Genomic DNA, 22694 nt, shown 5'->3' with positions numbered 1-22694 from the left:
ATTGGTTTATGCCCTCTCCATTTTACCACACACAAAAGCCATGGTAGTTTTAAAAGGTGGCACACAGGTTATATTTTAAATAGCACTTTTTTTCCTGGGAACTGATCATCCGTTTTGATTTTATAGGGACCGTTTTAGCTCTGCATAAACTCTGCGATCATTTTAGAGCTTGTGTCAACCACTTAAAAGATTATTAAAACCTGGCTTTTTTTTTGCATATATCTACTGCTAGCAAGCAGTAGATATATGCAAAAAACATAAAAAAAAAAGTTAACAAAAAGGGGTTTAAACCTGTGTCTCCACCACGCTTCCGTCCAGAGATCTAAGAATTCTAAGGCAGCCGAGACCCACTTACCTGTGCCTCCTTACACTAGCATTGGGAAAGGGACATTTTAGGCTTTTATGAGGCAAAGGTTGTATAGATTAATAGCACAGCAAAACTACAGTCCAAATTGCCCCATGTTTATTGCGAATGCAATTAGATTTCACCTGCAGTGCCACCTGTTGAGGATATAGGGTATAGCACCATTACCATACGGTGCTTATAAGAATCTTATCTGAACAGATTTTGGCCAGCACTCGTAACTTATTGCATGATTTCCGCTCCTCCACATTGCATAATCCACACTTTAGACACATTAAAGCCCACATTGCACGATTGCTTACCATCTTCTCCGCTCTTAAAGTCTTGCTGTCGTTTTTCAAAACCATTAATCTGTGCAAGAAGTTCTTGATGCTTGTTGTTCCAGCTTGCCCTTTCTGATGAGAAAAGCTGGAAGATACAAGGTCAGATTTGCTGGCAGATGATTTTTAATGAAAGACAAGCGCTAAAGTCTGACTGTGTCAGATAACTGCAATTTTGTACTGTAAAATTGGAGTCCATTAATGGACACAGGAATTCAGAGACTGTTGCGTAATCCTGCCACTAGCAAACAAAACGCTGCGGACAAGTCAAGCATAACCCCTCCTACTCACAGTATGCTTCTGTTTTGTGATACCAAGAGCATGAATCAACTGCAGCTGAATCAACTTTAGGAGACGGTCCTGGCGCTTGCTGGACTTTCTTGGGCGCCCTGAAGCCTTCTTCACAACAACTGAACCTCTCTCCTTGATGATTCGATAAATGGATGATTTAGGTGCAATCTTAATAGCAGAAATATCCTTGCCTGTGAATCCCTTTTTGTGTAAAGCAATGAGGACTGCACGTGTTTCCTCGCAGGTAACCATGGTTAACAGAGGAAGAAGAATGATTTCAAGCACCACCCTCCTTTTAAAGCTTCCAGTCTGTTATTCTAAAGCTGGCCATACACCTTATAACCATCGCAAGACCTTTGTCTTGCGATGGTTGTAAGGCAATTTAAAAAACGTACGATCTGCCCATCTTGGACAGGCAGATCGTAGTTGCGATCATCGCAAGCCTGCCCCGCGGAGGAGCGGGCTTCCGATGACTGCAATGCCGCATGGGCAGTGTGCGCTGGAGCACACCAGAGCGCCCGGCATTTGTCTCCCGAGAACGGCACTAACCTGCCGACAATCGTACGATTCTCGGCGGGTTTTCAAGCCTGCTCGGGAGACAAAAGACGTGCGACCGCACAGTAGAAACGGTCACACGCCTTCCATACACCTGTCGATTATCATACGATCGCGGGATTTCCCGCGATTATCGTACGATAATCGACAGGTGTATGGGCACCTTAACTCAATCAGCATGACAGAGTGGTCTCCAGCCTTGTCCTCGTCAACACTGACACCTGTGTTAACGAGAGAATCACTGACATGATGTCAGCTGGTCCTTTTGTTGCAGGGCTGAAATGCAGTGAAAATGTTTTTTGGGGGATTACGTTCATTTTCATGGCAAAGAGGGACTTTGCAATTGATCTGATCACTCTTCATGACATTCTGGAGTATATGCAAATTGCCATTATACAAACTGAAGCAGCAGACTTTGTGAAAGTTAATATTTGTGTAATTCTAAAAACTTTTGGCCAGGACTGTAGAGACCATTCCCTTGGGTCCAGGCACTGCTGGCTGAGGAAGTCTACCTGCCACTTGTCTACACCTTTAAAACTTTTCTCAACAGAGCGGAGAAAAGATGTCCATCCTCCTAGAACAGAGGTGGCGAACCTATGGCACGCATGCCAGGGAGGGCACACGGGGCCCTCTCTGCTGGCACGCGAGCCCAGGTTCAGGGACCACCAATGGAAATAGATCCGACCTATGTGTGGGTTTCATTACGTGTGTATGTGTTTTATTAAGTCTATAAATGTTTGAATATGCGTGTTTCCCTATTTTGTCTAAGGCCCCATTCACACTGTGCGTAAAATCCCGCTATTTTGCACATTATCGCGAGAAGTTGCCGGCCAATGTTATTCAATGGAGCTGTTCTAATGTACAGCTCCATGTCGCCGTCGCTTCAGCAGGACCCTTTTTTCCCCGCGGATGTCGCACGATTTTTCTATCTTTGAATGCAGCCCGACGGTGAAGGTTGCCCCGAACAGTCGCGCTATCCCGGCCCCGCTTGTGGAGTATGTCGCTTGGTGTGAATTGGGGCCTAAGGCAGTGATGTTGAACGTTTCTTAAACCCGAGCGCCCGAACTGCAATACAGTACTAAACTTATTTTCAGCGCTGGCACTTTGAGGTAAATAAATTGATTTTGAGTCGCAGTTTGGGCACTCGGGTTCAAAAAGGTTCGCCATCACTGTCCTAGAACAATAGCAAAACTGGAAAAATGCTAGGAGTAGGAGGGGGTAATAAATCTGGAAGGACGTGAGCCCAGTCAGTCACATGTCAAAGTCATGTGACCTGCCACTCCTCCAGCTACAGTGCTCTGTAGTGTTATTCACAGAACATTCCATGTAGTTGTCATGTGGAAAAAATGTTTAAGTGTCTTTCCAGGACAGGTATCCAATCTCCTTTAGAAAATGGGGACTTGGAGGCAGAACTATACTCTTGGTTGGCTGAGCCAGGATAATGTAAATTTATGTGCGTGGAAAATCATTCATTTCAGCAGATGCTGGAATTGAATACCGAGCTGTGTATGCATGGCTTGTCTCTTGTGCAATAAACATTACCTTCCTGCTTACAAATTTTCAATATTCAACTAATGTTCTGCTTCAATGGTGCAGATACTTGCTGCAGCAAAACTTACTATAGTTTATGAACAGAAATCACGCTTCATTACACCTAGGTTTACAAAAGGACATGTATGATCAGCAACTGTGAATTCTTTCCAGTCCTTTTGTAGATTTACTGTACATATAAAAGATCAGCTTGATCGCTAATGGATGAATGTACACAAATAATATTAAAAGGTGCACCGAAATGGAAATTTCAAAACTGAAAAACAATTGTCAGGCCGAAACCGAAAATGTTTTTTTATTTTATTCACATTTTTTAAATATTTTATAAACTTACATTTTTGTATATTTATTTTTATGCATCAATTCATTTTTTTACGAAATATGTTTTACTTTACTTTTAGGGACTTTGGGGAAATATTAGGGGTCTAAAACAGACCCCTGATATTTCCCTTTAAAAATAGAAAAAGAGATTGAGGACACAAAGTCCTCTATTTCTTTTTCTGTATCCCCTGTTATCAATAAACAGGAATCCTCTATGAGTGTTCCTGTTCATTCATAACATGAAGATAGTATGTTTAATATAAGCACAACTATGAATGAACAGGAGGTGATGTAGATCACTTCCCATTCATTCATACACGTAATTGAGGATATAGTAAACATACCATGTCCTCAATTATGTACAAACACTCAGCGATCACTAAGTGTTTGCACTTGCTCTCCTTCCTGACAGCTGTTACAGGAGGCTGAGCGAGCGGAGCAGGAAGGAGAGCTCAGCCACCTGTGACAGTGCGGGCTGTCTCCGTCCCCACACCGCTCTACCGGACTGTGAGCAGAGATGCCGGCCGCTCACAGCGCTCTCCTCTCACAGCGCTCGGCCGGCTGTCACAGTTTCTCTCCTCCCCGCTGAGACACAGAGTAGCGCCCAGCGGGGAGGAAAGAAACCAGGGATGCGCCGATGTATTGGCACAAAAATGGCACTTTCGGCATTTACCCAAAAGTGCCATTTTTGGCCGATATATCGGTGCATCCCTAAATAATATTAAACACCACGGAAAAGCAAACAAAGTCACAATCATTTGCAGTAAGCAATGCTGTAATAACTCAAGCTATGTCCACAATAAAAAAAAAAATACTAATAAATGAAAAGACCAGCAACTGTGCCGCAAATAATGCAACATGATGTTCAACTAACCTCTTCCATTTGAGATGAATGATGCTCCATCTTGTTAACTTGTTGTTGTAGTTTCATATTCTTGCTCTCTTCCTCATCAAGTGTAGCTTGCAGGGTGGTCACTTGCTCCTGTAGCATAATTTAAACAGAACATTAGAAAATGTAATTAGCACTCATCCCAGCTTGCCAGACCCGAAAACCCCAAATTATAAAAAGGTTTCTAGCACGTAGATTAAAACCAGGTTTTGTTGTATGCAAACAATACTGTAGATAAAACTACACCGACACACCTGGGCACCTCAGCAAAGTGTAGTTCTTAACTCTAAGGTAGGAGAGCCCAAACTGTGACATATATAGCAAATTGAGAGTAGGCTCATCTCAGAGGTAGCTCCATGGGCAAGATGAAGGTGCGGACATTCAGTCCCCCCCCATGGTAGCTGAAGACGATGTGTGCCTCCCTGGTGTAGAATTTCTCTAATATAGTTATAAATGGAGTGGCTTCCATGTTCTGCCTTGTCATGTAATAACAAAGACATCTTAAGTTACAGTATGTACGAATTGCCATCATCCCGTCTTTTTAATTTAGTCTACCAATGGACAGTTGAGAAAATCTTTATAGCAGAACTCTGCCTCTCTTGTAGCTCATTCGTTATTAATTCTGACTGAATCCACATGAAGAGGGGGCAACCTGGGAGGTAAAGGTTTTCAGCATGGATCAGCTAACCTGGCATTTGAGAGGACAGGTCAGTGCAGACAAGCAACAGGGCAGAGGATTCTCTCTTAAACTGGCCATACGTTAATAGAATTTTTTCGCTCAGCCTGCAGAGTGAACATAAGATATCTAACAATATTCCTCCATCCACGCTAAACAGTGTAGAAGGAGGAATCTGTCCCAGCAAGCTATTGTACTCCGACTGCCGAATACCCAGTGACCATAGCCGAGTGGCTACATTCACTGTTCGGCCAACAATTTTCAGCCTGGCTTCTTCGGCAAAATGAGTAAACGGCTTTGTCGAGCCGGCAGGGCCAGCCACTGTTAGATTTTAAGCCGATTCACAGGTATCAACCAAACTTCTACCACTGTATGGCTAGCTTTAGAACAGGTGATTTGAGGATTACCAAGTACACATCATTTCCCTGTGTTAGGTTAGTTTTTATTATGCAGCAAGCTGAATTGGACTGTATGTGAAGCTTAATGTGTACGTTTGCCCGACAGTTACAACTCTAATAAAACAAGTGATTTTGGAAAACCCACTTCAATTTAAACTGGACTCAGTGTAAGTAGGGATTGTCTGACTACATGCACAGCTACTAAACAGAAAGCACTGGCTTGGTGCTACCCATGCAGTTGTTTAACCCTTTCCCCGCCACCGCCGTAAGGCATACAGCGGGGGATTTTGGCAGGGGGGCGAGCGGCGGCTGGTGGGGAGAAGCCGCAAGTTTCAGGATGGCCGAGTGGAGCCGCTGTCACCCTGTCAGTTTCCGGATGACATCGGCTCTGTGCGTGGCCGAGCGGGGGAATCGATAAAGATCATTGATATTTACCGATCCGCCGTGTGCAGAACAAACACTGTAGAGATCGTCTGAGCACTCCAGTGTTTGTCAATAACTGGGGACACATAGTACTTTGTGTCCCCAGTTATGAATGAACAGGATGTGATTTACATCACTTCCTGTCCATTCATGATTTTCTCAATGGGGAGAAGCACTCACTATAGAGGCTCCTCCCCATTCAGAAACAGTAAAATATTTTACTATCAGCAGTTTCCAAATGAATGGGAAGCCTCTTTACCGAGTGCTTCTGATTCATTGAGTGCTGAGGATGCAGAAAAAGAAATGAGGACTCTGTGTCCTCAATTTCTTTTTCTATTTCAAAAAGGAAATGTCAGGGGTCTGTTTAGACCCCAGATATTTCACTGCGATATACTGAGCTTTGTATGATGGGAGGAGGTTAGTATATGTCCGCCCGTGACCCTAAAGAGAACTATGGGGAAAAACACTTATCCCATAGTTATCTTAAGCTTGTTTGTGTCAGTGCAGAATGGCATAGCCCAGAATTAGTTTGCATCAACATATTTTAGCCTTACCTGCATCACTCGGAGTTCCTCAGCAATAGCTTCATAGGCTTGTTCAGTCATCTCTGGAGGTATGGGTTCATTGATAATGTTGTCAAGATGATCCCCAGATTTAGGAGTGTCCAGCAGATCTTGCTCAGTGCCATCTGGGCTCATACGAGGAACAAGTCTTGATCTTAAGTTATAAGCTTTTGTTGGAGTAGTCAGAATCTGGCATGGTAGAACAACAAATACAGACTAGTCAAATAATTAAAAAAGGAGGAAAGAGTGCGTGTACATTATATAAAGAAACCAAATAAATCTTCCTTTAGATGTATGTTTGATTATCACTAAATGATGCGTACTGCGATTTGGATACTTTGTAATGTACAGGGCTCGAAAAATGCACTCGTCTGTGACGAGTGGACGCCAGTGCTGGACGAGTAGCTTCCCGACCGGCTGTTGTAATTAAACGGCCGGTCGGGAGCTTTACATTCATTTTAACTCTCTCACGCCGCCCGCGGCGAACTGAGGAGCAGGAGAGCTCCCGCTGGCCAGTGGACTGCATTACCCAGCAGTCACCCTGGCGCAACGGAGGTGTGGCCGTGAGGAGACGGAAGGGGCTGTACAACAGGTTTTCAGGTATTCAGACATTGGAGCAATACTTTGTGTGCAAATGATCGTATAACACTACAGATACCATTTGTGTCCCGTAGCTGCCAGATAACCTGTAGAAGAAAACTACTTTATAGTACTAGTTAAGGTTGTTCATATATTTAGTAAGCATTTTTACCACTTGTTTATTTGTATCACACTAAAACAAATAAACTGCTAATTTGATTTCTGTCAACAAGTGGTTTAAACTCTAAGTAGCAAGAAACTGGGGGGGGTGGCCAAGCGGCGTGCATGGACGGACGCTGATCACAGCAGCTCCGGTCCCACTCTCATCCTTACCCTATCCTGACGGTTCCAGCGACTCGGTCGGCACCCGGGCTCCTTCCGCTCTCCCTCAGGATCCTCCTGGCAGCTGCGATGGGGAAAATCGGGGACCAAAGGGACGTCTCAGCGGCCGAAAAATTGGCCCGGTTCCAGCGGCATTTCCACAGCTTGTGTACCTTGTAACCTCATGACAAACATAGAGAGTGTACTGATGTGTAAATGCCTGGGTTATGTTGACCCAATTGTTGTTTGTGATGGTGTTGTTGTTATCATTGTTGTGTCTCTGACACTTGCAAAAATCAATAAAAAATTATCTTTAAAAAAAAAGTAGCAAGAAACTAAAAACTGCCTATGAAGCCCTTGCTTAAAAATGAAAATATCTACTAAAAAGGCTGCCATTGCTGTACCACTTCACTGACCCAGGAAAACCAGCGTGAAAATCATAATTCCTAAACTACATACCCGTCTATGTCATTGACTCCAAATAGTGATTCCACTGGCTCAGCATGAGTCAGAAAAAAATAAGATTTTTGTTGCATAAAATCTTTTTTCTTTTGAAGTCCACTGAGGGGCACAGTAATTCTAGTTCAGGTGGGATATACTGCTGCGTTCAGGAGGTTGGGACATGGGAAGCCAGTTGTGAGAAATCAATACACAAGGTCAGAAAAAAAAAAAGAAGAAGAAGTGGGACCCAGGTCTCTCAATGGACTACAAGAAAACATTTTTTCCAATTACCACCAAGAGAAAACTCCTGAAGGAGTAACAAAGGGGTTGTAAAACCTCTGGCTGCAAACACTGTGGTTTGAATGAGAAGCAGGCTATGTACAACTGCGGTAGTAGACTAAGGAGTAGGATGGGGTTCCTCCATCCTTTCCACAGACCTCCTGCATTGAGACAGGAGCATGCCTCATCCGCCAGTGGCATTGCTAATTACTGTGTCAAGAGAAGGTCCAAAGAGACCACATCCATTGAAGGGCAACCAAATCCGATGATCCTTTAATGCATCATCAGCTTCCCAAGTACACAACTTTACACATCTGTATGGATAGTAGTCCCGTGCGTGACATGGGTTTTGATGCTTGCCAGGGTGGATTTGATTTAAATCAAGTCAATTTACATCACGATTTAAAATCACTAGTAAAAAGGCTTGATATAAATCATAATTTTTAAAGAGCAACTGTCATCTCTGTCCCGCAGCAGCTCCTCCTCCTCTCACCCGCTATTGACTCACCGACAGTCCCGTTCACTTTAATGGGACGGCGGTTGATGCGGCAGTGACACAACAAGGTGAGGGACGTGGCGGGCAGCAGGTGAGTGGATTTGCAAAACAATGGGATAAAGGAATATTCCTGAACTTTGCGTTATGATTTATCTCATTGTTACTTACTGTGAAAGTGTGTGAATGCATCAATGCAGTGCATGTTATCTCAGCTTGCAGAGCTTGGATTCATTGAATGAGTTTACCAAAAATTTAAATATTGCAGAATATACAGCCTCATGCTACGGTACATAACTAAGCTCCATTTCATGCTGAATAAACTAAAGTATTAATGTATATTAAATAGAAAACTATCTTTATATAGATTTTTACTCCAAAAGCATTTTATTAAAATACATTTTGTAAAAATAAAAAAAATCTAATTTAAATTAAAAAAATACAATTTTTTTGACTTTAAAAAAAATAAAATCGATTTTTATCCACCTATGATCAGATGGCTTTCCCTAGTGATGGAGGATTCCTCTTTGAGAGTCACTCCAGTCAATTCAAACTGGGATCTTAGGGAAATGTCTGTTGGTAAAATCCTGAAAAGGTGAAAGCACCTCTAACCCGTCTGGTAACGGTACATCTATGATGGGAAGAGACCATTTGATTTAGGAGCTCAATCTCAAAGGGAAAAAGCTCTGAAAATTTCTGGAGGGGCCCAGGATCCTTCAGGGTGTTTCCAGTCAAAGGAAAGAATGGAACAGCAGCTGTAGCAACAAGGTCTTTGCAGCTATAGGAGCTCTAAAACAGTGGTTCTCAACCTGTGTAACCTCAGGATAAACATTTGTCCTTTGTCAACATAGCACGACCCAAGTAATTTAAAAAAAATCCTGCACAGTCTCCCTACCTTACGAGGACTGGAGTGGATGCTCAGCCTGTGATCCAGTGTGGGCTGCTGTGCTGTGACGGAGCTCCATCCATATGTGCATTGCTTGTACAGCTTCCTTGCACACCCTGTGGAGGTGCTAGAAGTCAGAATGAGACGTCACTCCAGGCACCTCTACAGGGCATGCGAGGGAGCTATAAGCAATTCATGCATATGAATGGAGCTCCTTTGCAGCCATACCCCCAGCCCACCCCAAGCTGACACTCGGCACCGGGCAGCATGCTTTGAATGGCTGCTCTGTGCGAAAAGTGACAGTGCTGTGATAGGGGAAAGGCTCCTCAGCATCCCCCTAACACAGTGGAAGGTACACGGCGACCCACTAAACATGGGGTTGTGACCCCCTTTTGGGTCGTGACCCACGCAGTGAGAACCACAGCTCTTAAAAGACCCTAGACCTGGAGCAAAAGGTTGACCCTACAGATGCAGGGTAGTATACACTGCATCAATCGGGTCTGAGACAACCGCTTATAAATCCAAGTCATCTGAGTTGAGGTGGCTCAAGAACTGGTGCTGGGGAGCACATAGTCTATGCATGCAGACTGTACCAGAAAATGGGCACAAACATACAGCAATCACAGAGTGAACCTAGGAGGTACCTGTGGACATGGGGGAGGCCCCAGCCTTGCCAACCGAGCTGTAGAAGACTTTAACAAAGATGACCCTACACTAGGAGCCTCAGGTTCTGGTTTGAAGGGGTCTATTCCATCCTTCTGGGGATACCGGGTAAACACTCTCAGAACCGTTAGAAGAGTAGGGGTTGAAGTCATCCATACACTGTCCTCTGTGTTTCTTAGTGAGGACACGTTGCATCCACACAGCAGTAATGCAACCAGGTCCAAAGTGAAGCAAGGCCCCAAGTACTTACAGGCAGCTGGTGTGGATTTTAGGCAACTGGAGGTGACCAAGTCACTGTAGGTGGGCAGCAGAACAGATCAGAGACTGGAGGTCTACACGGTGATGAGGAGCAGCAACAGGAGGATACTCTGTCCAGGCTGAAAGGAGAGCAGAGTCCATGCACACAGCACTCTACCCAAAGGATGGCATCAGCAATCGATTCCCCACCACATGCAATGCGTTGCGATGGGCTGTAGTTCGTGCACATTGCCCTCCTACTGTATTAGAGCCTTGGGGTGCCTTTTAAATTGGATGGCAATACAAAGCACAACAGTATGGAGAAGTGTGAATGGGCCCTATACGCAGCACAACAGAAAAGGTTCTTCACAGATATTTATGTGCACATTTATCTGCATCTTGTCCAGTACAATGGATTTTTACCTTTATTGTTTCGGCATGCATTTTGTTCAGTTGAAACACTTCATTCCTCTTGTTAGCTTTAATAGCCCCCAAAATGTTTTCAAGATGCTGGTTAGATTTGAGCAAAGACTGAAGCTCTGACTCCAGTTCAACTTGCTTCTTCCTAATGGAATAGAACATATACATTTGTTACTGCTAAAGTCTACATTCCCATCTAAGATTAAATTTGACATTTATTATTATGCACCTCTGTTGTACTGATATCTCCCAGCTTTTTGCAAGAACTGCTCTTGTTGCACACGAACCCTTGTATATCAAGTAACCGGCATCAAGTGCAATTACAGGAAAGGTGCAGTCTAAAATCATTACAAGGCCAATTGTGGTTTTTAGGCATTAAACAATTTTTGAAAGATGTTCATAATCAAATGTGTGGAAGTATCACTGATGTATGAAGGGCATCACTAACAGAGGGGTGACTAGGGAATAATCTCTCTTGCAAGTCAGACCGCCTAATCTGCATGCTTGTTTGGGGTCAGTAACACAGTATTGGAGCCTTTGGATCAACATAACAGCCAGGCAACCAGCTCATCAATGAAAGCCTAAGTATTACATTGATGAGCGAAGGGTACATTGTATTAAAAAGGAGCAGAAGAGGACTATACCCACTAACTTTGTCAGTTCTTCGAATTCTTCATATTCTTGTTTTGCTGTGGCCAGCTCACTTTGAAGCTGAAGTACCTTCTCCTTTAGTCTCTCCGTAGAAACCATACTATTTTCAGAGTGTATTGGTGTGGAGTGCATTGGTAAAGCTAGACACAGGAGAAAAGAAAGTGGAGGAGAAAAAAAATAAAAAAGGTAATTATGTGGCCAAAGAAAGCATGTAGGGCAATATTAAGAAATAAATGTGACAATCACTGCACGTAAATCTTCCTGGTGAATGTGATTTACATTACAGTAACCAATTCACTTGCAGTGAATGTCACATTTATCATTTTATCGAATATGCCCAACAGCATTTTAGGTCCAGATTTTTAGGTTTCCGATTTTAAAAGGTTGATATTGATTTCTAACTTCAACATAAAACAAATGGAAATAAATTTTTCCTAGACAGCTTTATTAAAAAAAAAAAAAAAAAAATAAGGGAGGCAAAAACCACAAATGGTTTCCAATTCCCCAGTACCACAAATCTTTATTCCACAGACTTCACTGGCCCACGGTGACTAAACTTCAGTTATAAAAGGTTGCATTAATATTCAACTTAACAGTATTTGTTTTTAGAAAAACTCCAGGATCTAAAAAAAAAAAAATTTCATAAAAAATAAATTGTACATATGCATTTTATAATATACACTTGGGGATCCATTTATAATTATTTTCACCTAGGATTCATCCAACTTTCACAGGTTTCCAATTGAACCCACTCAGAAAAACGTGTGAAATATGTATGCATCTTGTGCAGAAATAAATAAATAAAAATACACATCCAAGTAAGCTCAGTTTTACTGATGTATCTCCTTTCTTTAAATACTAGGTGCCTAGATTAGTAGTTTAATTTAACAGGCATAAAGATGAAGATCAGAAAAGTCAGACATTCCTAGTTTCTTCAGGTCAGTGACTAAAAGGTACTGAAAATATTGATTAATTATAGCCTTAAAAGGGAATTATTCCTTACAAGACCTGCCCATACCACAAAGTGACAGACACACGGTTGCAAAGCGTGAAATTAAAATCCTGGTCAAATCCAAGTTTAAATCTCTACCTTACAGAAGGCAAGCAGACAGGCGAGAAGATACCCTCTTCTCCCACCCACTTCCAAGGGCTTCTTTCTTCTCTGGCTTATTATTCCTTTATTCATCTGACATCAAACATGTGTGATATTACTTATACCTATGATAATAGTTGGTGAACAGTCTAATTAGCCTCAATAAAAACAGGAAAAAATTAAAATTTACCTCCATTACTCTTTGCAGCTGAGGAAGCTTCTAAGAAAGCTCTTTCAAGATCTGCAATCATTTGATTGTTAATTTCTTGTGCTCGTTTTAGAGACTGGAGAGAGCGGAGACTCTTATTCTCTTCCCTTAGACTGTGGTTCTCCGATGCATATTTGGCCACTCGAGGATGATGCTCAATCTAAACATAATGCATATAAATAGTCAACAATTTGCAAAGAAAATGTTTACAGGTCTATTTAGTCACCCTATATCTGTATCTCATAGATTTTAGGTTGTGTTTTTGCAGCAATTGATAATTGTGAGACTGTACGACTGAGAAATTGGTACAAGATTGGATAGCATTGCATTTAGTCTAAAACAAACCACAGACGAAAACATGTTATGTGGGCCCCCCGCATAGGCCGTTTATGGCAACCCTTAATGCAAGATCTTGCCAATTTATCCTAAAGTAAATATCAGATACGTTAGAGATCTATTTGTCTTGTGATCTGGCAGATTAAGACGATTCACATATAACCTGATAATTGGTCTATGTATGGGAAACAAATGACTGTTCTGTGTGATCAATATCCTTATGCATATCAAAAACACAAATTTGTCATTTAAATTATTTCGTGTTCACAGACGACTAGGAAATTTAGCGAACCATTCAGATCTTAATTTGATTTATCAGATTAGATTTTTGCGACTGCCATATCAAACCAGACCTGCAAGAATAGTAACAACTGTTGAAATGCATTCTTGAAGAAACTGCTTCAAGAATATTCTTCAGGGGCCAGTCACAAGCAACAAATTTCTAAGCATTGGAGTATGTGATATTTGCAGAGAGGTAAATCAATCCTCATGTACAGTCACAGGGATAAGTTAGAAGGCTAAACACAAGTACAGTATTTGTAGACACCACAAGGATCCTGCACTTCAGTGTGTGTGTATGTGTATATATATATATATATATATATATATATATATATATATCATACATACACACACACGAAATATGTTCTGTATCAAAGTATTTTAGTTTGTACCTGTTCTTTTAAAACTCTAAGCTCTTCCTTCATCTCTGCTATGAGGTCATCTTGTTCATTATTTGACAAGGACGTCCGGCCATCCCTGTGAACCTTTTCAAGTCGAGCAATGTGATCTTCCCTGAATTTCACAATCATTTTGTTTGACTGGATAAACTTTTCTTTCTTGCTGCAGAGGTCTTCCAGCTGGGCTACTTTCTGTAATAAGGCCTGCAGAACAATTTTGAACTGTAAAAGGTGAAGGTTCCATCCTAATTCATAATACTGATAAGACTACATTTACTATGTGATGAAAAACAACATTGTGGGAATTAGGAACATAACTGCTGTAACAGAAGTCACGGGTAAAGCAGATATACATGTTGCCATTACATCCACCATTGTCCCAAGTCCAGACAGGAATGGATGAAAAGGACACTGCAAGCAGCGTTCTTGGCACAAATGACAGGACAATCGCTAAATTGTTCTGACTGTGCTAGCTGCTTGTATCCTTGTATCTATGAATATCTGAAACATGTACCTTAAAGTTACATTAACCTTCCTGGCGGTATTCCCGAGTGTAGCTCGGGGTTACTTTTCCATACCATAAGCAGTAACCCCTAACTACACTCGGGAATGCCGCATAGCATTACTTACCTTGTTCCTCGAGCCGCGCTGTGTTCTCCGGCCGCTGCCAGCATCCGTCTCTTGGGAGCGTACGTGTCGCAGGGGGGCAGAACCGGCGGGATATAAAAAAAACAAAACTAAAATCATACCGCCAGGGAGGTTAAAGACTAATTCCCCCTCCACCCCTCCTACCCAAATTCTCCTGTAAGGTCCTACCTTATGTGATGCCACTTGAGCCAAAAGTCTTCCTTCCAGTCGTTACAAGCAATCCCTCCAGCGCTGGTGCCGGTCTCTGATCCAGCACAGGCTGCGGCTTGTTCCTGTCCCAGAGTCTGCATGCATTGACTTTCACTGTAGCTCTCCTCGCCAGTGGCATCCACTACGCATGCACCCGCACACATCCTCCTGCACGGCCGTTCAGGAAGCTGGATTTTACAGTCAGGAGTGCGCGGCGGAGACAGGGGTACGTTTTTACCTGTTTGGTACCTTTTTTATTTTAAAAACTGTTTTGCATATATCTACTGCTTGCTAGCAGTAGATTTTTTTTTTTAACATACAAGACTTTAATACTACTTTAAGTCAGTATATGGAAATCTCTGGTGGGCAGCATGGCCAATATTTTGACATTGCAGACAGCCACACAGTCAAGCTACAATTACAGGAAGAGCAATTATTATTTTACAGGACTTGTATAGTGCAAAAGAGCTTATGCAGCACTTTACAAAAAAACACAACAGGACGACAGTACAGATATAATACAGATCATTCAAGAGGGGTAGGTGGACCCTGCTTGTGAGAGCATAGAACCTAAAAACTTCCAATTCTTAAATAAACCATTACCTTACCTTCTTCCCATTTTCCGATTTCTCCAAAAGCATCATTGCCTCTAAAAAGTTATTCATGTATTCTGTAATGTTCTCATCAATTGAAGGTGCTGGATGTGAAGATACAGGATAAAAAGGGGGAATAACTAAGCAAACCGTGTGCCAAACAATAAAAAGATAAATAGCAAGGTGTTTTTAGATAATGCATATGATAGTCTAATATAGGATATACAAGAAATGTCCCAGATTGTACCAGAACTAAAAACAATGGGGGGAATTTATCAAAACTGGAGCAGAGAAATCTGGAGCAGTTGCCTATTGCAACCAACCAGCTCCTCTCTTCAGTTTGTTCAGTCAAGGTTTGAAAATGAAAGGAGGATACTGATTGGTTGCCATGGGCAACTGCTCCAGATTCTGTCTGCTCCAGTTTTGATAAATTCCCCTCATTGTATTTAAAGCTGACTTGTAATCATTTAAAAACACTTTTTTTAAAAAAAAGAAAAAAATGTTTTCCAAGTTAATTATTTATCTTTAACTGGCTTCAGTTGCTCTAAAGAATTGGTTTGTGCCGGCTATGTGGCTGCATATTAATAATACAGACCCTGTAGAGTTTAGCCCCGAGCAGGTGGACCGGATGGTGCACTTTGCTCTCAAATCCTCTGTGTCGACTAAATATCAGGAGGCAGGATACAAACTGTTAACACGGTGGTATAGAGTCCCAAAGGTTCTACATACTATGTACCCTGCGGTACCAGAGACGTGTTGGCGATGTGAGGGAGAGGTTGGTTCTCTACTGCACATCTTTTGGGAATGCCCGGGAGTGGCTACCTTCTGGTCCCAGATTGCCACCCTAGCACAGAAGATCACAGGTGTGTCCCTTCCACTTACCCCTGCAGCGTATCTCCTCCACCTGACACCGCTTTCGCGGAAAGCATATAAGCGATCCCTTCTGATTCACCTGCTGAATGCGGCGCGGGCATGTATCCCGTCACTGTGGAGGCAGACCCGCCCACCAACAGTGGAGATGTGGGTGAGAAGAGTGGAGGAGATCAGGCTGATGGAGGACCTGACCTCAACAATTCGTAAGACCCAGCACAAATTTGTGGCGACTTGGGCTGCATGGTACGTGTTCAGAGGCTCCTCTGAGTTTCCCCAGGTTAGCCAGGTGTAAACATCGGCGGTGGTGACCGCAGGAAGGTGGCTCCAGTGGTCCGGGACTTGGGTGTTGTCTTCCCCTTCCCTGAATGTCTTGTCTTTTGTGATATGTGTCTTTTTCTACTTTCTGCAGTGTAGTTCCTTTCCCTTTGCCCTTCTTGGGTGATCAGGGAACTATCCGCGCCGGTTGCGGGATAGCATCCCTGGTAGAGTTGGTTTGTTTGTTGTGTATATACGTGAATCTTATGTTAGAAAAACGGAAAAGTCGTGGGAGCACTGGTGCAGGCCCAATAATATTGTTGTATAAATGTTTAGTATGGGGGTTAGGCCGGGCGCAACTACTCTGTATGTATCATCCCGAAGATGAGTGCAATGACGTGCCTGGCCATAAAGGCCCGTTTGTTTTGATCGTTGGCTCTGTATGAGTGCTCTTATGTTTGTGCAAATAAAAGAATTTAAAAAAAAAAAATAATACAGACCCTGGTTGTGGGAAAGGGGGGGGGATGCAGACCCTGGTTTTGGGAAAGGGACACACACACACACACACACACATTCAGCAAAACCATGGTCTGCACACTCAGCAGTGCCCATTATGCGATTTGTACGTGTGATATGTACAAATAGTACATGTGCCAGCAGCTGCACACATGCAACTTTTATGGGTTAAAGACTGACCAAAGAAAGATCACTTTGACACAGTTAACCTGCTAACATTTGTTAGGCATAGTTTAGGGTCTAACACTAGTGTGGAGAAGGTTAACTAAAACTCACAGCGGCATCTGCACACAATAGCCATATACAATTTTGCACCCTATTCGAGCTGGCAATAGGGAAAACTGCAAGCAATTTTACAAAGCGTTGGAATTCGAAGCATTTCACAATATTTTTTTCAAAGAAAAAAGCATAGCAGGAACCGTTTACTTTATGACTCTTCAAATGCCAGCCAGGACATTACTGCCTGGTGTTTGCATGTTCTCCCTGTGCTTGTGTGGGTTTTCTCCGTGTACTCCAGCTTTTTCCCACACTCCAAAGACATGCTGGCACCCAAATGAAATTTTTCGAACGAAACCGAAAATAAAAATCTTGTCAGGCCGAAACTGAAAATTACCTTTTTCAACATTTAAAAAAAAAATATATATATATTTTTTTTTACTTCACAATTGGGGACTTTGGGGAAATATCAGGGGTCTAAAAAGATCCCTCATATTTTCCTTTAAAATAGTAAAAGAGATTGAGGACAGAGTCCTCAATCTTTCTTTCTGCCGCGCCGGTTATGAAGGAACAGGAAGCCGCTATACTGAATGCTCCTGTCCATTCATAAACTATGGCAATAGTTACTATGTCCACAATCATGGATGAACAGGAAGTGATGTAGAGCATTCATAACTGGGGATACAGTAAGCTTACAATGTCATCTCAGTACTGATCGCTGAGTGCTTGTACTTCGCTCTCCATCTTGACTCCTCTGCCTGTCACAGGAGGCCGAGCAGGGCGGTGTACAGGAGGAGAACTCTGCCTCCTCCTCCCCGCACCACCCCGCTCGGTCTACTGGCAGCTTCCCTCCTGCCAGCTGGGTGCAGGTCCGCGTCCCTTGGATCCCTGCTGCCTCTGCTGACACAGGCAGGGGAGAGCAGCGGGCATAGCAGGGGACACCAGACCGGCACCCAGTATGGATGCACTGAATTTTTGGCCGTTATGGTTCTATCGGCATTTACTCATAGGAACCATTTTTGGCGGCCAAAATTTCTGTGCATCCCTAATAAAAACACTGCTTTGCTCCATCCAAATCAAAATATGTCTTGGCCTTTAGTTAAAAATGCTTGGCACATTTGAGACACCATATATGGCGTAGTTTGAGTGCTTGGAATTTCTTACAGATCACTTAACAGACATAAGCACAGCACTACAGCATGTAGCTCAAACTCTTCAAGGCTATAAAGTGACATGTCTATATTGGGTAGAAAAAAAATAAAAAAAATACTGCATTCAGATAATTACTCAGCAACAGACTGACAGCTGTCTAATGTCTATGGGAACCCAACACAAAAGTTGCAATGGCAGATGCACTTTTGATCAATAAAACAGTTAGTACAGCTCATTAGCAACTATAAAAACTTGATACAAGACGAACTAAAAGATTAAATTTAGTTTCCAAGATTAAGTTTCAAAACTTGCACAAAGTATATTAAAAATAAAAAAGCATTAATTAAAAAGTCAAATAAAATGTCAGTTTCAAGGAATTTGACATCCAGAGCTGTGACAAATTATTTATGCAGTGACAGCTAGAAACCATCATTATCATGCCATGCACAGTGTGAAGGTGAAGGAGTTAAGCAGGTAATAGGAAATGCTTTTGATTTCTCATCTCACCTCTGGCAATAGAAATATCCTGTGGCATCTGTCCGGAAAGGAGCTGAGAAAGCTGTTCCTTCAGCTTCTTCACCTCTGCTTGTAGCTGACTCACATTCCCCTGGGTGTCTTCATTAACTACAGCCTGGAGGTGTTCAATGATGAGAAATTAGAATTAACTCCAGAGAAGAGCTGGACACAAAATTCAGTGGCTGTGTAGCACTGAAATCTACAGCATAATTAGCTAGAAGTCCTGCAGTAACCTGTTTGTAGGCTGTGTGGACCAGGCAGTTGTTTGGATCTTACCATGTGAGATTAATTTTCATTTAGGTTTTACTTGGTATTATTGTGCATAGTTACTACCATTTTTTTCTGCTATTAACTGAGAATTCTTGTGTCTATACCACATTATTCCCAGAAATTGTCTATAACTCCGCATATGAAGAAAATTGCATAGAAATACATTTAAATGTATCCAAATAAAAGAATATTTTTTTAAGGTGTGTAGCTTAAAACATATATACATAAGATAAAAACAAGAAAATGCCTGAAGGACCTACTCCCAAAGCTAGCATCAGGTGAGGCCTGAACATGAACCTGGTACGTCTTAGCTTCTGTCACCATCTAGTTTTCTGTTCATACATTTTCTGACAGAAACAGACGCTTAATGCTGAAATTCCCAAGAGGCACTTAAATACATTGTAGAGCATGCCTTGACAGAATAGGGTGGCACCTGACCCTTGAGATTAAAATGGCGTGCTTGAGCCATGGAATGGGAGGGAGAGGGAGGGGGAGAGAGAGCCCAAACTACAGTCAATGAAGGGAAATCTCCTTTTAATGAAATGGAGCCAGAGAGAAGTACAATGTCCTTGTAGAGATTAAAGGCCAAAAACTAGGAAGGAAATTCATGGTCTCAACACTACCTTGTCCAAGAGCAGAAAGGGTTTATTACAGGATAAGGATGCCAGCTAAGACACTTACCTCTCAGAGGTGATGGCTACAAGAAACAACACCTTATGGGCTTAAGTGGAAAGGGCAATAACCCCAATAGATTTAGAGGTCGGTTTTTAAAATGCCTAAGGAACCTGATTAAAATCCCACAGCGTCAGAGAGGAACTAACACTTAAAAGGAGAACTATGAGATGAGTGCTTTTCATTCACCTCATAGTTCTAGCCGACCTGTGACAATGAGACTGTCACAGGTCGGCTCAGTAGATCGGGAGGTGAACGAACGCATACCGGCGTTCGCTCACCTCTCGATCCTGTCACGGCTCTCTGCCGTGACAGGGAAGGGGCTGGATTCCCCCCTTCCCGCTCCGCCAGCGCTGACTGGCGGAACGGACGGGGGAGGGGGCGGGTACAGCTGGCTCTGCCTTTAGATAGGCAGAGCCAGCTGTCAGTCACGCAGCTGGGCGGATCCCGGCGCAATTGTCGGGACCCGCGTCAGCGTCTCAGTATAGCTCGCGGTATACTGAGCCTAGGGTGACGGGAGGACGCTAGTTTGTGTCCTTCCGTTACCCTAAGGAGAACTATAGGGAAAAGCCTTAACCCCATAGTTCTCCTTTAAAAAAAACACCCTAAAAACAAAAAAAGGTCTTCATAAAGAAATGGAAAGCCAATAGTCTCTGAAACAAGACAAGAACAGAAACCTTACCCTTAATAGAGCAGAGAGCTAAATGATGTTCCAGACCAAGCTGTAGGATTGATAGGATATGTACCCCAGAGAATCTCTAAGGGTGGAGGCCTTGATACTCTCAGCAGGTAAAGTTTGCCTTCCACATACGATGACAGACTGGCGCACCTTCAAGGAACATTTGTCTGAGGGTTTGGCAGGCTTGGAGCTTCAGACCTTGTAGAGGGACAAGGAGCAAGGCTTGTGTTTAGACTTGGGAGTAATGAAAAGGGACTTTTCTTAACCTCCAGAAAGGGATGAGTCTTCCCAGACTGTGCCTTAGGCTTCTTTGGCTCAGCAAGATGGGTGTTCTTGCCATCTGTGACATCCTTGGTAATAGCATCCACAGAAGACCCAAAGAGATGACCTCAAAAGGTCATATGGAGTAGTTGCCTCTTGGACACGGGTTTTGCAGTCCAACACTAACCCAAAATGTCCTTCATAAGACAGGATAAAGGAACAGGACCCATCTGTGAGAACACAGCTCTAGAGGGCCTCCAATTACTTATCAGTGGGGTCCCTGAAGACAGGTGCAGCCTCCACCAGAATGGCAGTTGCGTTGTTAAGGCGGGACACTGCTGGATCCAGAGTGAGGACAGACCATTTTTTTTAAACAAAGTTCTCCTTAAATGAATACGCCAGTGTAGTGGACAATGCCTCACCTAACGGAGCTGTCACCTAAGGGAGACTCTGATGATGTAGACCCTATAACTAGAGGGTTACTGGAATTCAGATTGCATGCATCAGTTTCCTAAGAGGATACCAAGTAGATGCCCCCTGAACACCAAGGAAACTAGAGTCACTTGTTGTATTGGTACTGTCCCCTCACTGTCTATGTACAGACATACTGCAGCCGCTTAGTGATGATGCAACTGGGTTCAAATTGTGAGGCAAGCCCTTAGGTTTTCACAAACCAAAGCAGCTGGTGCCAATGAGTGTGGAAGGCAACCAGGGCACTGTAGGCAGGCAGTAGGAACAAGATGGAGATTAGTGTTTTACCTAGTGCTTTGCAAAACAGGAGCAGCAACATGATGATGTTCCTCTATGCTGAATGGCGAGACAGAGTTCAGCGCAGATTAGCTCAATCCATCAGCAGTAAAACTTGCCACCGTGAAAACGGTGGTGGTGGGAAATGTGAAAGGCACTCAGTGAAGCTTTAGCAACATACATTACAGTGTTTCAGCACAAATTACCATAACTGCAAAGCAAGCCCTCAGAGACATGGTCCCACCTGGAGCCGTGCCACAATTGGATTGGCAGCGGTGAGAAACAACTTTAAGCTGGTATTAGTTAATATCAAGTTTTATAAAGACAGCAAAAAACCTGGGTGTTTCAATATCAAAGAAATCACATCCCAGGATTATCAGATTGCCAACTAAAGGGAGTGGGGTGGATTGGTGCAGTACAGCAATACCTAAATAAAAGGCTCAGCTAATAAGCAGCTAGGTTGTACTCTCTGTACACATCCAAAGGCTTAAATTTACAGTGTTGACAAAGTGTACCCATAAAAGTAAATTGAGGACCACAAAAGGGCAAAAGTCAAGCACATTGCTCAATAATAAATTGAAATATTACCTTGTTTTTAATTAGTTTTGCTCGCTGGGCAAACTGAAGAGTAGAAAGCGTTTCACCAAAACTCTTGGATCCAGGATGAACGTTTGCAATAATAAAGGTTTTTGCATTACCGCCAAGAGAATCCTGAGATAGTAAAAATGAAAAGGAGTGAAAAAAAAACAAAACCTAAAAATAACAAACTATTAACAACTAAGGTGGAACTACTTCTAACATGTGTGCCATAATAAAATCATACAAATCCACAAAAAAATTTTCTAATTTGGAATGGCAATTCAAAATCAATTTACAGTTCACTAATACAAGCTACTCAGAGCTGGAGGGCTTGTTCAGACCGAAAGTGTGTACGTTCCAGAGCGGTAGCTGCTGGAACGCACCGCGATCGCTAAGAAACTTCCCCCGCGTTCTGGGGCGTGGCGGTGCATTGAATTCAATGGCATCGCATCCACGCCCCCCCGCAGTGCGATCGGACGCGTGGCAAAACCTTGCCAGCGTTCCGTTCCACTGCGAACGCAAAAAATAGGGCTTGCTCTATTTTTTGCATTTGCTACCGCTCTGGAATGCACACGCTTTTGGTGTGAACAAGCCCGGAAGGTTATCTTCTTTATGCTTAAAAAACAAACAAAAACAAAAAACCAACAACAAAACCTCATCTTCAAATAGTTTGTGTGGAGCTATGCATTTCATTAAACTACAGCCCTACTGTCTTTCAGATCCTCTTGTTTATGCAGCTATTTACTGGATTTGCACTGGCTTTCAAATATCCCGTTAGTAAAATATTGAAAACCCACTCAATTGTCTCCTCTTAAGTTAAATGGACTTTGCTTTTTATGCAACAATGTGTTGTATTTTTTTTTTTATTTACTATTGACTTACTATGCTTG

General features: G+C 42.7%; 1 protein-coding gene across 1 annotated transcript in view; it reads right to left on the bottom strand.

The window, feature by feature from the left end:
- The window catches only part of KIF15 (kinesin family member 15), a 49039-nt gene that overhangs the window by 21167 nt on the left and 5178 nt on the right, over nucleotides 1-22694 (bottom strand). Inside the window, exons 5-14 of the mRNA XM_018567956.1 lie at nucleotides 21814-21936; nucleotides 18588-18711; nucleotides 15084-15172; nucleotides 13633-13842; nucleotides 12605-12782; nucleotides 11323-11461; nucleotides 10674-10815; nucleotides 6343-6540; nucleotides 4277-4384; nucleotides 667-772 (exon numbers count right to left, since the gene is read on the bottom strand). Coding sequence (XP_018423458.1) covers nucleotides 667-772; nucleotides 4277-4384; nucleotides 6343-6540; nucleotides 10674-10815; nucleotides 11323-11461; nucleotides 12605-12782; nucleotides 13633-13842; nucleotides 15084-15172; nucleotides 18588-18711; nucleotides 21814-21936 — 1417 coding nt within the window. The remainder of the gene's footprint in view (nucleotides 1-666; nucleotides 773-4276; nucleotides 4385-6342; nucleotides 6541-10673; nucleotides 10816-11322; nucleotides 11462-12604; nucleotides 12783-13632; nucleotides 13843-15083; nucleotides 15173-18587; nucleotides 18712-21813; nucleotides 21937-22694) is intronic.

This window comes from Nanorana parkeri, unplaced genomic scaffold, assembly GCF_000935625.1.
Source record: "Nanorana parkeri isolate BGI_ZX_2015 unplaced genomic scaffold, ASM93562v1 scaffold1121, whole genome shotgun sequence".
In the NCBI taxonomy this organism is placed as follows: Eukaryota; Metazoa; Chordata; class Amphibia; order Anura; family Dicroglossidae; genus Nanorana; species Nanorana parkeri.
This window is presented reverse-complemented; position numbering and strand designations above follow the sequence as displayed.